The following is a 16,492-nucleotide window of genomic DNA, read 5'->3' as shown; positions in this document are numbered from 1 at the left end:
ACGTTTTTTTCTCTCTTTTCTATTTCTTTTTCTTACTTTTCTTTATTTTATTTTAAAAGGATTTGATAATATTAATTAAATTATTTTTATACATAATTTAATATACATATTTTAAAGTGCTGCCCTGGCTGATTTTTTTTTTATATAGTTGGAACAGGACAATTTGTTATTAAATATTATCTTGTATAATCTTGTCCCTGCCTTTCTTTTTTGCTTCTTGGCACACAGAAAATAAATCCTCCCCACATCATTATAGATTTGCATTATATGAATTATTGATATGAAGCATATGACAAAAATCTATAAATAATGAATAAATAATATGAAATAAAAAAAGTAATAATGAATAATTCAGAATGAATTTGAGCTATGTGTGTTTTTTTTGTTTTTTTTTTTTTAAATAAAAACTGATTTTAAAAGTTTTCATGGCCATACTCCCAAACATTTAGTCTTTGAGAAGTTACCAATGTGAAAAAGAGTAAACAAATGTGATGAGTCGTAGGAGGCTAACTGGTAAAAAGTGTCACAGTTTACCCCACACTCCCCTAACAGGTTCTTCTGATTAGCCGCTCTGATGTGTGCTAGGCATTGCAGGGGGGAAAGTAAACATGTCCATTCAGATCAGCCTAACCTGGCACCTCTCCTCTGTAATGTTTGAGAGAAACAGGGAGTGCAAGGGAGCAAACAGGGGAATGAAGGTCTAAAGGACAAACAGCTTCCTTTTAGTCCAGGCAGACGGAGACGAAAACACCTTAAACTGGGAGCCGGGTATGTTTTGCTTTATATTCTTTAATACGGACGACTGTAGAGTTGAAATTAATTCTCTTTGCCATCTCATTTCAGTACAATGCGAATATGCACGCGTCGACGTTCACAGACTTTGCGTATGTGGCTAATAATTGTCTTCCTGAGTCTGCATTTGCTTGTGGTTTCACTTGTCCTGTCCACGTACCACACTTCTTGTGAGCCTCGCTCGCACCCTGACATCCAGACCTCCATCAGCTTCTTCGTTCAGAATACATCAACTTCGACAAACACGATGGCTGCTGCAGGAAGTGACACCCTGGAGGTGAAAATAGACAGCGCAGCAGACGACCTTGCCAAACTGGAGGCTCTGTACTCCCACCCGCTGTATAATATGCCCACCCCACCTGTGCCTGATGGTGATTTGTTGCTGAAAGTACGAACGAAAAGAAAAGAGGAAGGGAGTAACGCACAGCAGTGGTGAGGAATATATGACATCTTTAATTTTTTTTTTTGGCTACATGTGGATTTGCTTGTTCTACTAATCCAGGCGATATAGTAACACCTACTTGTAAATCATAGTGATGAAAGTGAGATCTAAAGTGAGATCTTTTCAATGGTCCTGTTTACACCTGGTATTAAGATGTGTTTTGTTCGATCGGATCACAAGTAGACGAGGGAGATACTTTCCCCTTTACACCTGGTGTTTTAATTAGACTCTTTTGTCCACTTTCGACCACTTTTGTCCTGATTTGTTAGAGGGGAGGGTCTATGATGTGTGGGAAAATGTATGTTTTTTTCCCCAGATCTTTCTAATAGACAAAATAAGCTGATGCAATTTACAAATGAACGCAAAAGGAGCGATTGGAAAAGAGAGAAGCAGCTTTCGTTTCTTGTCAGACAGCAACAAGACCACGTCAAACCCTGTGAGTGTGTGTTAGAAATCAGGAATGGTGAGAGAACATTGCGCTTGGTACGTTTTTCGTCTTGGGTCCAAACTTGGGTCTTCAGCCGACAAAGTTTGAATCCCGTCTGGCTATCGTGCTTCTCCTAATCTTTTCGCGGAGCCGGAGAGTAGGCGTCTTTTGTGGCTGTTCAAAAACATTTGCAAAATCAGCATTTACACTACGAAAGCAAACTGGACAAATGCGCAGCGGCGGACAGTAGTGGAGTATTTTTACTTTCCAAGTAATTTTATTTTCAAGTATAATTATTTACTTTATCAGTTTTCTTCTTTGGAAAACTTTTACTTCACAACATTCCAAAACAAAATATTGTGATTTTTACTGCACTGCATTTCATATTGAATATAATTTAATACTTAATTACATTAAAAATGTAGTGCTGCATACTTAATCAAGTAAAAGTTACTCAATTTACTCAATTAATATTACTCAATATTATTTACACACACACACACACACACGGTTCGACGTGGTCTTGTTTCTGTCAGAGCAGAAACGAAAGCTGCTTCTCTCCATATGCTTGAGTAGTACAGTAAAAGTAAAAGTAATACAATTTTTACTTGAGTACAAGTAAGAAAGTACTATGTTTAATTAAGAGTTTAAGATAAAAAACAACAACTTTTATTTATGAAATTTAGTGCAGTAAAAAGTATGATATTATATACTATGCTTTGGAATGTAGTGAAGTAAAAGTTTTCCAAAGAAAAACACTGATAAAGTATATACATGAAAAATTTACTTAAGTAGAAAGTAAAAATACTTCACTACTGTCCGCCTCTGCAAATGCGTTTTCAACTACCTCTGGAAGTGATCGAAAGTGGACACGCTCAACTTTTTAGACTTTGTTTACACCTGTATTTACCATCGTCCACTTATGATTCAATCGACAAAAACGCTTCTTAATACCAGGTGTAAACAGGGCCAATGATTCAGAATAACTGGTTCACAAATGGTGAATCGAGATAAACATGACCAAAAACATATATTTTTGTGCGAAGCTGCATCCTGGCCTCTAAATGTATGTATGAAGTTCAAGACTTTGAACCTTGATGCTGCCTTATCCTCAGTCAAAACAAACATAATTTCTTAGTACACCTTTAAGTGAAAACACAAGTGATTCCCTTTCTTAGGATGAGTGCTAATGAGGACGGTTATGATCCTATCCTCTGGAACACCAGTGCTGAGACACATCCGCCTTGGCTCCGGTTTCACCTTGGTATATCTCGCTGGCAGATGTATCAGCACAAAGATCCCAATCTGTCAGCGCTGACTCAGCAACTGGCATCTCATCGCGTTGTCAGTGCAGGTAGGTGACCTTACATTTTGCAAGGCAAGGGCTTTATACGAGAAAGAAGGAGGGAGGTGCATGAGAGGTGCAAAGAAGTTTCCACCTCCCAGTAATTGTGAGACTAAGTTTAAAGTAAGTTACTTTAAGTAAGTAGTTCAACCATGGCAACTGCCAAAATACAGGTCCTTCTCAAAAAATTAGCATATTGTGATAAAGTTCACTATTTTCCATAATGTAATGATAAAAATTAAACTTTCATATATTTTAGATTCATTGCACACCAACTGAAATATTTCAGGTCTTTTATTGTTTTAATACTGATGATTTTGGCATAAAGTTCATGAAAACCCCAAATTCCTGTCTCAAAAAATGAGCATATCATGAAAAGGTTCTCTAAACGAGCTATTAACCTAATCATCTGAATCAACTAATTAACTCTAAACACCTGCAAAAGACTCCTGAGGCTTTTAAAAACTCCCAGCCTGGTTCATTACTCAAAACCGCAATCATGGGTAAGACTGCCGACCTGACTGCTGTCCAGAAGGCCATCATTGACACCCTCAAGTGAGAGGGTAAGACACAGAAAGAAATTTCTGAACGAAAAGGCTGTTCCCAGAGTGCTGTATCAAGGCACCTCAGTGGGAAGTCTGTGGGAAGGAAAAAGTGTGGCAAAAAACGCTGCACAACGAGAAGAGGTGACCGGACCCTGAGGAAGATTGTGGAGAAGGACCGATTCCAGACCTTGGGGGACCTGCGGAAGCGGTGAACTGAGTCTGGAGTAGAAACATCCTGAGCCACCGTGCACAGGCGTGTGCAGGAAATGGGCTACAGAGGCCGCATTCCCCAGCTCAAGCCACTTTTGGGCTACAGAGAAGCAGCACTGGACTGCTGCTCAGTGGTCCAAAGTACTTTTTTCGGGGGAAAGCAAATTTTGCATGTCATAGGATAGGAATTTTGCAAATTTTGCATGATAGGAATTTTGGGTTTTCATGAGCTGTATGCCAAAATCATCAGTATTAAAACAATAAAATACCTGAAATATTTCAGTTGGTGTGCAATGAATACAAAATGAAAGTTACATTTTTATCATTACATTATGGAAAATAATGAATTTTATCACAATATGCTAATTTTTTGAGAAGGACCTGTAGATTTGAGCACATTATATTTTATGACATGATGTTTTCTGCTAAAACATTATCAAAATTACAGGGATTAGGGAGGTAAAGTAGGGAAAAGCTTGGTAGAAGATCTAGACAGGTGGGTTAAAGAACATTCACTTGGCTTAGTAATGAACTGGACCAGGTTTATATGAAAATAAGTAAGATGCGCAGGAAAGAGAGATTCATTGGTTGAACTGAATTTATGAATGAGAGGTCGCAGCTATGAGACTGAAAGTCAAAATTATAAGAACGAATGTTTGCAAATGTGAGAATTACAGTTGTAATTGTTGCAGGTTTTTGTGGTACTTTTCAGTGCAAAAATCAGGTGGGACGCAGCTGAAGTTGGTGATGTCATTTCCTAATTATGGACAGGCGCTCTTCAAACCCATGAAGTGAGACCCAAGCATGTGCTTCTTTGTACAACAAATCCTTATACTTGTCTATTTATGTATGTATATGAGTAGTTTAAGTGCCTGTTTGATAGAGACATTTCATTCAGTGCTATAATGAGTGAGAAATTCATATTTAAACCAGAGACCTTTAGATCACTTTACACTAAGAACTAAAGGGCTGTTCATTCAGAATGCATAAGTACAGTATTTGCATTCCACTACACTTTTTGCACATTATTTTTGTTTATAAGCACGTGCTAGACAGATACACTATATTGCCAAAAGTATTGGGACACATGATGGCCTTCAAATTGAATTCAGGTGTTCCAATCACTTGCATGGCCACAGGTGTATACAATCAAGCACCTAGGCATGTAGACACTCCTACAAACATTTGTTAAAGAGTGGGTCGCTCTCAGGAACTCCGTGAATTCAAGTGTGGTACCGTGATAGTCCACTCGTGAAATTTACTCACAACTAAATATTCCATGGTCAACTGTTAGTGGTATTATAACAAAGTGGTAGCAATTGGGAACAACAGCAACTCAGCCTCAAAGTGGTAGGCCATGTAAAATCACAGAGCGGGGTCAGCGCATGCTGAGGTGCACAGTGTGCAGAAGTCACCAAATTTCAATAGAGTCAATAGCTACAGATCTCCAAAGTTCATGTGGCCTTCAGATTAGCTCAAGAACAGTGCATAGGGAACTTCATGGAATGGGTTTCCATGGCCGAGCAGCTCATCCAAGCCTTACATCACCAAATGCAATGCAAAGGTGCAGTGGTGTAAGGCACGCCACCACTGGACTCTAGAGCAATGGATATGTGTTCTCTGGAGTGAAGAATCACACTTCTCTGTCTGGCAATTCGATGAACCTCTTGATTCGAATGTTCTCTTGAATTGCCAAGAGAACATTACTTGCCTGAGTGCATTGTACCAAGTGTAATGTTTGATAGACAGGGGATTATAATCTGGGGTTGTTTTTTCAGGGACTGGGCTTGGCCCCTTAGTTCTAGCGGTTGGAACTCTTAATGGTTTAGCATACCAAGACATTTTGGACAATGTAATGCTCCCAACTTTGTGAGAACAGTTTGGGCATGGCCCTTTTCATGTAGAGATGCATTTTTTTTTAAATATGTACTACTTTTAACTTGAACTGCAAATTTTTATAACGTTGGGTCATGTGCAACAGTTAAACACTGAAAATGCAATGAAAAACAATGGCAATGTCGTACAGTGGAATGCAAAATTGTGCAGTTGTTGTTCTATCAAGCAACCCCTTAGTTATTGTAAGGTAACAGTAAAACAGCTCAGATATGTTAATGCAATTCAAGATCATTCTCGTTTAACTGAAGACAGGAACGGCACGAGGAGACCAATGCGAATCTATATTATTTCTCTGACTTCGAGAGGCACAATGCTGAAATCGCAGCCTTCCACCTGGACAGGTAAGCGAGACTGTATAGCACATGTACGGCCATATCATTTATTTGTAAGTGAATTGTTTTTATGAGTCAGTTCTTTTCAGTGAATCAGTTAAACCAATTGTATTCCCTCTGAATAAAATAATATTTTTAAAAACTTATCCAGTAATCAAAAGTTAATCATGTAATAATAAGGGTTGTGAGGAAATGCATAAAAAGTAAAAGTAGTGTTACTTTACTAGTTACTTGAAAAAAAGTAATCTGATTATGTAATTTGCATTACTTGTAATGTGTTACCCCCAACAGTTGTAATAATATCATGTGACAATACAATTACAGCTATATGAAACCCATAACTAATATTTTCTGCTATTTTACATGTTTTACATAGTTTTTTTATAGTAGGCATTATACTGCACATTCTGAATTCTACATCTGAACTCTTTCTCCATCACAATAAGGATACTGGGTTTCAGGAGGATGCCTCCGGCGGTTGGGAGGCTTATTAATGTAATAAAAGAGATCAAAGACATCACCACTGACCATAAACTGGTCACAACATTTTTCACTTCTCCAGGTTTGTCCCACTTGACTCATATCTTCCTCCATCACTTCTTATGAAACGTGGTGTATTTGTAAGTCACCATTTGTCTTTCTCTTTCTGCAGTGGGGAATGTGTGTTTTTACGGCCAGTGTTCCTATTACTGCTCCACGGAGCATGCTATCTGTGGGCGTCCCATCATGATTGAGGGTTCTTTGGCTGCTATGCTGCCAGACCCGTCGTTGGCACAGCGACGCTCGTGGAAGAGCCCCTGGAAGAGGTCCTACAGCCGAAGCAATCTGGCTACGTGGGTGGAGTGTGTGTTTGTGTTATTTAAAGGGATAGTTCACCCCCAAAAATTTAATTTGTCATTATTTACTCACTCTCATTATAAACCTATATGATTCGTCTGGTGAACACAAAAGAAGATATTTGGGAATTCTGGGGGATTTTTCCACCTAATACAGTGAAAGTCAATGGGATCAAAAGTTTCTTTCTGGACCCCACTGACTTTCAAAATGTCTTCTTTGTTGTGTTTTTATACGCATTTACAGTGTGTGTTTCACAATTGGGAAACCACAGTAGCTAACCAATGATTATTTCTGTAACAGGTGGGAGACAGATACCAACTACTGCGACTCAGTAAAAAAGTCTCCTCCCTATGACCGAGGCACTCGATTGGTGGATCTGATTGACATGAGCATTCTGGACTTTCTCATGAGTAAGTAATGGATCAGTTCAGATGACTCAAAGGATTAACATTGTAAAACTGGTTTTCTATGTATAATATAATATGAACTCGAACCATGACATTCTTTGAAATACCTTGGTGTAGAATGTCTGTACCAGGGTATATGTAATGTATTGTTGTATATACTGTCAAAGATTCATCCTAGGATGCACTGGCACACATCTTTAGTGATGTTCCTGGGGTCAATGGGCATTTCTAGTCTTTCAACATCATACGCCCTTACCCAGCCAGGATTGTTAAGACCCTGACTTGTGTCCCAGTAGCACTGGGCTGGCCCACAGATTTCTTATTTTAAGCCACAGCCATCTGGATGCCCTTTCTGCAGCCTCCATAGCGGACTTGGTGGTTTTTCTCTTAGCAGCCCCAGGAATGCCAAGCAGTGTGTAGACCTTACACAGTGACCGACCAGCAAAGCCCCTACACCCATCTTCGATGGGCTCACAGCGTGCCTTCCAGCCCGCCCTTCTGCACTTCTCCACCAGCTCCTGATTCTTGGACCACTTCCGTTCATTTGCCTCCTCTAAGTGGTCCTCCCAGGGAACTGTAAGCTCTATCAAGAGCACCTGCTTCAAAGTGGCTGATGTTATCACCAAGTCCGGCCTCAATCCAATTGCCACGTTGTGGACCGGGAACTTGAGCTGCCTCCCCAGATCGACTTGAAGCTCCCAATCCGAAGTCAAGGGAAAGACCCCAGCTGCATGCTTGGGGTTCCCAGCTCCATCCTTATTGTTGGCCATAGCTTTGGAGACGGACTCTGCAATACACTTAAGCACTTGAACCCCTAGGACTGTTGTGCTCTAGGGAACCTCTTCCAGGGCCCAGAGGACTTTCTGGTGAGTCTGTCCTACCCCAAATGTGGAGATTTGCTGGGCTAGGTAGGACATCATAGACCACTCGGACCAAGAACTTGATCCGCTTGAGATCTGGCTGCCAGATCTCGGTCCAGGAGAACTTCTTCTCGAGTTCACCCTCACATTTTGTCCATGCTCCCTGCTGTGCAGTGTTGCCACAGTTACTTTGAAAAAGTAATCTGATTACTTATTACTCCTTACTCCAGATTACTTAATTTTAATAAGTAAATTAGTAAGATTACAAGTTACTTTATTAGTTACATAAAGTACTTTATTAGGCACATGCCCACCATCCTGCAGGTCCTTTCCTCTTTAGCACAAGCCCGCATTCTACAGGACTAGGTGCCATCGGTCCCAACCATGAGACTTATCTTAGTGAGGGTGTGGGTAGTAATGAATAATGATAATAGTTCAATATGGTAGGCCAGTAGAGTCAGTATGTTGTTCCAAACCTGTATATTTTGTGGATCACAGAAGATTTTGACATCCAAAATTATTGGATGTCAAAATCTTCTGTGATCCACAAAATATACAGGTATACAATATATCTTCCTCTCTTTTTTTCCCCTTTGTTTTCCTTATACTTATCATCTACCATCTTCAGGTAACATGGATCGGCACCACTATGAAACATTTGAGAAGTTTGGCAATGACACATTTCTCATACATTTAGACAATGGGAGAGCGTGAGTATTCAAAATCAATAGTCCAAGAGTCCAAGGTTTTCTGATGATGTTTTGTTTGCCTCAGTTTGAATGTGCGTGATGCTTCTGTGTAACTGATGTGTATGTTTTGTAGGTTTGGACGTCACTCCAAAGATGAACCTTCTATTTTGGCTCCTCTTGTGCAGTGCTGCAGGTAGAGCATTACATAAGTAACAATCATGGGTGTTGTTTCTTTGTAACTGCCTCTTATTTCCTCGTTGTTCTCCTCAGGGTCCGTCGCTCCACGTTGCTTCGTTTACGTCTGCTCTCTCTCCCGCCGTATCGGCTGAGTGATGTCATGCGCGGATCTTTGTCTCAGGATCCTCTTGCAGCGGTGGCACCCCTCCTCACTGAGCCGCATCTTTCCGCTCTTGACCGTCGCCTAGCAACTGTCATTCAAACCATCCAGGACTGTCTGCAGCAGCATCAACATCACAGTGATGTCATATATGATGACATCACTGGGCCTTGAGCTTGATGTGATATTATTTAGATTTATGTTGTGTTGTATAACCAATCAATTACACTTTATATGGTTGTAAATGAATGTTAAATAAAGTGGATCATTACCATCTGGGACAAGAGGACAAATTGTTTGCATGTAAAATATAAATCATAAATATTATATTAGTACTACTAAACTCTCAGCAAAGCCATTTTAGCTGGCATAACATCATTTAAATAAATATATAAATACATTATCCAATTATCAGTGTAAATTTCATTTGACCATTGAGAATTGTTTTAGAGGCAAAGCATGAATCTGAACTTAAAGAGTTAGTTCACCCAAAAATGAAATTTATGTTATTAATGACTCACCCTAATGTTGTTCCACACCCGTAAGACCTCCGTTCATGTTCGAAACACAGTTTAAGATATTTTATATTTAGTCCGAGAGCTTTTCTGTTCCTTCAAAAAAAGTGTATACACACTATACTGTCCATGTCCAGAAAGGGAATAAAAACATCATCAATGAATCAATACGCTGATTTATAACCATTCAAATCTTTATTTGAGGATTGAAAACAAACCAGGAAGAAAAGACAATGCTGAATAAAGTCGTAGTTTTTGTTATTTTGGGACCAAAATGTATTTTCGATGCTTCAAGAAATTCTAATGAACTAACTGATGCCACATATGGACTTTGATTATGTTTTTATTACCTTTCTGGACATGGACAGTATAGTGTGCATACACTTTCATTGAAGGAACAGAAAAGCTCTCAGACTAAATATAAAATATCTTAAACTCTGTTCCGAAGATGAATGGAGGTCTTACTAGCCTGACAAGCCAGACCCACATCAAGATGTTTGGTCTGGAAACTCACCTTTGACAGCTTAATCCGAGGTGCGGGATAAACGGTTGTCTTTCAAACTCCCTCTGCACGCTATAGGATAGCGCTACACCAACCAGAGCAATGTGAAGCGGAGCTAACGTTAGTTGACAGATTAAATGTTCGCCATATCCAGTCGGCAAAACTCAGAACACATCTTCCCTTCTTAAGAATGACTTCGGTGCCGTTCTTTGTTCTTTTCTCAGAGAAAAGCTTAACTCCAAGTCTTCCAGAGTCGCGGTCAAAGCTGATTCAAAATACTGCCATTCACCAGTTTCTGTGTTTACTAGTAGCATGCAAGTGCAACTCGGCCGTCATTATGTTAAGCCCCGCCCTACGACTCTATACACAATGGGATTGGCCTGACCAGGGTTTGGTTTTTACAGCTGTGAAGTGTATTGATAGTGGCTAGACGACACTCGTGGCAGATTAGATTTGCTGCCGCTAGGGTGCTTCTAGATTTCTAGGCTAAGGTCTTATGGGTGTGGAACGACATTAGGGTGAGTCATTAATGACATACATTTTATTTTTGGGTGAACCCTTTATGTCGGTAGAGGTTTTCTCCAGAAAAAGGAAGGAACGAAGATCATCTGTTTGCCTTGTGCATTGACAGCATTTTAGCGACCGCACTGGAACTTCTTCATAGCTGGAGAAATCTGTAACATGTAAGTATACATGTAAATCTTATTTAATTTTTAGAAAAGAAAATTGTTACATTAACATTTCTTTAACCATGTTCTGTCTTCTGAAAAAAAAAAATACAATTCATGTAGGAGTTATTGGGTTGATATATGATTTGAAATAAATGTATGCCTCTCTACTATTTTTTCCCCCTTTTCATTCTGGGCAAACAAGTAAATTATTTTCAAAGTTCAAGCATGGACTTCAGAATCATATCCCTGATCCTACTTTTACACATCTCAGGTAAGATTATTGTGTTAATGCACTGTAGTGTATCAATGTCTTATCAAAATATATTTATGCAGGCTATGGGCAGGGTCATTTCTAGCCATTCGGACAACCTAGGCGAAATCCTTATTGGTGCCCCCAGTCAAATAAAAAAAAAGTAACATTTCTTATTACTGTTATTAATGAATTAATACATACATACATTCTAAATTATAGTTGATGCATAGTGTATAGTATATTTGTTATTAAGATTTCAAATTAATACCATTGTGTAGCCAGATGCCTGTATAGCCCATTGATATATATATATATATATATACAGTCTTGTTCAAAATAATAGCAGTACAATGTGACTAACCAGAATAATCAAGGTTTTTCGTATATTTTTTATTGCTACGTGGCAAACAAGTTACCAGTAGGTTCAGTAGATTGTCAGAAAACAAATGAGACCCAGCATTCATGATATGCACGCTCTTAAGGCTGTGCAATTGGGCAATTAGTTGAATTAGTTGAAAGGGGTGTGTTCAAAAAAATAGCAGTGTGGCATTCAATCACTGAGGTCATCAATTTTGTGAAGAAACAGGTGTGAATCAGGTGGCCCCTATTTAAGGATGAAGCCAACACTTGTTGAACATGCATTTGAAAGCTGAGGAAAATGGGTCGTTCAAGACATTGTTCAGAAGAACAGCGTACTTTGATGAAAAAGTTGATTAGAGAGGGGAAAACCTATAAAGAGGTGCAAAAAATGATATGCTGCTCAGCTAAAATGATCTCCAATGCCTTAAAATGGAGAGCAAAACCAGAGAGACGTGGAAGAAAACGGAAGACAACCATCAAAATGGATAGAAGAATAACCAGAATGGCAAAGGCTCAGCCAATGATCCCCTCCAGGATGATCAAAGACAGTCTGGAGTTACCTGTAAGTACTGTGACAGTTAGAAGACGTCTGTGTGAAGCTAATCTATTTTCAAGAATCCCCCGCAAAGTCCCTCTGTTAAAAAAAAGGCATGTGCAGAAGAGGTTACAATTTGCCAAAGAACACATCAACTGGCCTAAAGAGAAATGGAGGAACATTTTGTGGACTGATGAGAGTAAAATTGTTCTTTTTGGGTCCAAGGGCCACAGGCAGTTTGTGAGACGACCCTCAAACTCTGAATTCAAGCCACAGTACACAGTGAAGACAGTGAAGCATGGAGGTGCAAGCATCATGATATGGGCATGTTTCTCCTACTATGGTGTTGGGCCTATTTATCGCATACCAGGGATCATGGATCAGTTTGCATATGTTAAAATACTTGAAGAGGTCATGTTGCCCTATGATGAAGAGGACATGCCCTTGAAACGGTTGTTTCAACAAGACAATGACCCAAAACACACTAGTAAACGGGCAAAGTCTTGGTTCCAAACCAACAAAATTAATGTTATGGAGTGGCCAGCCCAATCTCCAGACCTTATTCCAATTCAGAACTTGTGGGGTGATATCAAAAATGCTGTTTCTGAAGCAAAACCAAGAAATGTGAATGAATTGTGGAATGTTGTTAAAGAATCATGGAGTGGAATAACAGCTGAGAGGTGCCACAAGTTGGTTGACTCCATGCCACACAGATGTCAAGCAGTTTTAAAAAACTGTGGTCATACAACTAAATATTAGTTTAGTGATTCACAGGATTGCTAAATGCAAGAGCGTGCATATCATGAATGCTGGGTCTCATTTGTTTTCTGACAATCTACTGAACCTACTGGTAACTTGTTTGCCACGTAGCAATAAAAAATATACTAAAAACCTTGATTATTCTGGTTAGTCACATTGTACTGCTATTATTTTGAACAAGACTGTATATATATATATATATATATATATATATATATATATATATACACACACACACACACACACACACACACACACACATATATATATATATATATATATATATATATATATATATATATATATACTCACACACACACACACACACACACACACACACACACACACACACACACACACATCCCTAGTTGCTAAGAAATTGTTCTCAGACATAACTACATAATTAGTACGTGTTATTATTACATTTCACATGAAAGTAATATGAATAAATACTGATTCAGTGCAGTTTTTGGTACTCATTGATGCTTCCATTTGCGACTTGCATAGACACTATCAGAACTTAATGAATCACTAGATGAGATAGACAGACAGACAGACAGACAGACAGATAGATAGATAGATAGATAGATAGATAGATAGATAGATAGATAGATAGATAGATAGATAGATAGATAGATAGATAGATAGATAGATAGATAGATAGATAGATAGATAGGTAGATAGATAGATAGATAGAAAGTAAAATGGTATATCAAATTATTCTGTTATATATTTCAAAACATTGAAAATAATTTTTCTAAAATAAGCTTGAAGCATAACAATTTACTGGTAAATGAAAAAATAATTCACAATTATAATTCTAAATTCACAAAACCTTTTTTTTTTCTTGTTCTCAGGAAGATGATGTTAAAATACATGTTAAAACAATGTAAATGCAGACCAATAGATTAATGGACATTTTTGAAATTCCAATTATTGGTAAAAGTGATGACTTGTATAATAATCATATGCTGGTTGCTTAGTCTCAGCATTTTACTAAAGCACCCTCAGTGATTTGATTTTTATTCTCTAACTGGCCTGCCTTACTCTTTGTCTTATGAGGAGGATCTTTTCTTCATCAATGCAAACTTTTGGGTTTGAGTGTTAACTTTTTCATCAGGATCTCTATCAAGGGACAGCTTCTCTGTGAGCTGTGAAGACGTTTGTGCTCTGAGCGAAACCACTGTGAAGCTGAAATGTTCTTATTCCAACATCAACATCAAAACTGTGTTCTGGTTCAGTCAGAAACAAAGTTCAAACTGGAGAAAGAATGATGAACCTGAAGATTTGACTTTAGACTCGGACTACTCAGGACGGGTGAAGCAGGAGAACGGATCCGGCCGTTCAACACTCATAATATCAGATCTGAGAGAGAGAGACTCTGGAGAATATCAGCTCATGTTCATCATGAAGGATGGAGTTAAACGTCTCTGCTCAGACGCCGTCAGTCTAACAGTCACAGGTGAAACTGAGTCTAGATTCTGGTCAGTTCAGCTGTTTTCATATGGCATGTAAGGAAGTTTCTTAATTTTTATTGTAATTCAGTCCTGCAGGTGAGGATGAGTCCTGCATCTACAGACCAGAGAGATCAGACAGTAAATCTGACCTGTGATACTTCCTGTGATTTGACGTCCAGTCCGCAGAATTACTTCTGGAAAAAAAATGGACAAAATATAAAAGATCTACATTCCAGATGCATTTCTGTTCCCATTGAAGCTGATGTCAGTTACTCCTGTTTTCTTACTAAAGATCTTAGGAATTCCTCCTCTCCTGTCTGTGAGTGTGTTTATACGTTTATTTAATAAGCACTATTATAATATCAGTGTTCATGTATGAGTATACAGTACACAGACATGTTTAAAGTTTTTTTCATAATAAGATGAATGTTCATTATGAAATGCCATTTGTCTGTTCAAATCAAAGTGTGCCATTTAAGACACGAGGCCTGTCTCAATACACACACTTACAGACTTTACACTTCACCTTTTGTCTGTTTGCATGACGTTATTACTGAATTTGTGTCATACATTCATCTTGATGTGACCAGGCCTTGATTATGACTTTCACAGCAGAATCCTGTGACTCTTTCAGGCATTTCTAATGGTGACTGCTGGGATGTGACTTACACCTCTAGAAGAGTCTGTGCTTTGATGGGCTCAACAGTAGACATTTCCTGCACATACACACATCCCTCTGGTTATTCTGTAAAGAAAACATTCTGGCATTACATTAAGCCCGGTTACTTTAAGGATCTGCGTGGGGAGGATCAGTTTGCTGGTCGTGTGGAGTATGTGGGGAACACACTGAGAATCAAAGAGCTCAAGAGCAGCGACTCTGGAGAATATCGATTCAGGTTCATCACTAACAGAACAAGAGGAGAATATACTCAATCACCTGGAGTCATTCTCACTGTCACAGGTAACTGCTTATTCAAAACTTAGTTCAAAATGTTACCTGAATAATGTCTGATAGGCTTTTGGGTGAGATTTTTTTCTTCATTCTTCAGATCTGATGGTGATAAGCAGCCCAAACATTATATCAGAGCGACAGGAAGTGATATTAATCTGCTCAACTAAATGCACTCTGAGCGACAAACATACTTACATCTGGAACAAGAACGGACGGCAGGTAACGGATGGATTCACTAAAGACAACAAGCTGTACCTGGACTCAGTCAGCAATGAAGAGCTTCAAGAGTATTCCTGTGCTGTAGGAGGTAACACATCTCTGATGATACATGTGCTTTAGTGTCAGTGATTGTTTCTCTCATGATTCATTTCTTCGTGTTGTGAAGATCCAGTGGACAGCACAGCGTTCAGTCATTCTACAGTCCTTCTGCTGGTGTTTTTACCTCAGTTTCTCATAATAGCGGCTCTGTGGATGTGGTGAGTAAACATCCAATGATTCACAACTGCATCATGTACAGTGAATATAATTAAATTCATAAAGATTTTAAGAATGTCAATTATGATTCAACAGGTTTTTCATCAGAATGCATCTAATCTCAAAACCAAACTGAAAACATAAGTGAAGGTGGGGAATTATGAATAGATAATCTACTGTAAGAGATGCAATGACAAAAACATTGTTGTAAATGTATTTAACATCTTTCTATCTGTCTCAGAATCTGATGTTCCACATCTGTCCCTCTGTCCATCAGAGCTGATGAAGTGATGTCATTGTGAGATCGTCACCTAGCAACATCAGTGATACAGTGATGTCATATACAGTGACATATAGTCTTCATAATCAAAGAAAATTATAGTACAGGTTTTAGCTTTTTTTCTCTCCTTATGCTTAATATAAGAAGAACATTGTTATTCTTAAAAAATCCGTCATGGATCCACTTTAATGAAGTGGTGCAAACTTGTTCACACTGCTAAGAGTAAAGCACTTATGCCAAATAAAACTGGAAACCGAGGGTAACACAGATATGAAGTAATTGACAGGTGACTCCTTCGGACGTCCCGGCTCCTTGGTTAAAATAGCAATTTTCTCACAATTTACAAATAGTTGGAAACATTTGAGATATTGTAAGTAAGCAACTGAACAAAATATATAACACTGGCCTAGTGGTTTTTGGATATTTTACTGCAAAAGATACTACACATTGCATCTTTAACTAAAATAAACTTGCACTGATGTATCTTTAAATATGTCAGTGCCATTGTTCTGCCTCAAGATACACCAGTAATGGACTCTCGGCCGTTCCAGCGGTACAGCGGAAGTGGCAGCGGGACGTTACGTCTCCGTTCCCTCCTCAGGGAACGAGGGTTAC

At 38.7% G+C, this 16,492-nt stretch overlaps 2 protein-coding genes across 3 annotated transcripts; both read left to right on the top strand.

The window, feature by feature from the left end:
• Positions 1–672: 672 nt before the first annotated feature.
• Positions 673–9,542, top strand: fam20cl (family with sequence similarity 20 member C, like). 2 transcript variants are annotated; one of them, XM_067416133.1, is made up of 11 exons: positions 673–768; positions 844–1,224; positions 2,840–3,015; positions 4,474–4,552; positions 5,906–5,998; positions 6,436–6,551; positions 6,642–6,831; positions 7,127–7,236; positions 8,722–8,803; positions 8,916–8,975; positions 9,053–9,542. In XM_067416133.1, the coding sequence occupies exons 2-11, from the start codon at positions 848–850 to the stop codon at positions 9,291–9,293; spliced, it is 1,524 nt and encodes a 507-aa protein (XP_067272234.1). In that variant the 5' UTR covers positions 673–768; positions 844–847; the 3' UTR covers positions 9,294–9,542. The 2 variants fall into 2 exon arrangements, with proteins under 2 accessions (XP_067272234.1, XP_067272235.1); XM_067416134.1 differs by having other exon boundaries at positions 715–1,224; positions 6,642–6,822; positions 9,053–9,541.
• Positions 9,543–10,075: 533 nt separating this feature from the next.
• Positions 10,076–16,263, top strand: LOC137040478 (sialoadhesin-like). The gene is made up of 8 exons (XM_067416136.1): positions 10,076–11,078; positions 13,835–14,176; positions 14,260–14,490; positions 14,806–15,132; positions 15,221–15,430; positions 15,509–15,599; positions 15,694–15,747; positions 15,839–16,263. The coding sequence occupies exons 1-7, from the start codon at positions 10,964–10,966 to the stop codon at positions 15,731–15,733; spliced, it is 1,356 nt and encodes a 451-aa protein (XP_067272237.1). The 5' UTR covers positions 10,076–10,963; the 3' UTR covers positions 15,734–15,747; positions 15,839–16,263.
• Positions 16,264–16,492: the final 229 nt, after the last annotated feature.

Source organism: Pseudorasbora parva, chromosome 14 (assembly GCF_024679245.1).
Source record: "Pseudorasbora parva isolate DD20220531a chromosome 14, ASM2467924v1, whole genome shotgun sequence".
Taxonomy (NCBI): Eukaryota; Metazoa; Chordata; class Actinopteri; order Cypriniformes; family Gobionidae; genus Pseudorasbora; species Pseudorasbora parva.
Note: the sequence above shows the minus strand (reverse complement) of the source record. Positions and strands in the feature narration are given on the sequence as shown.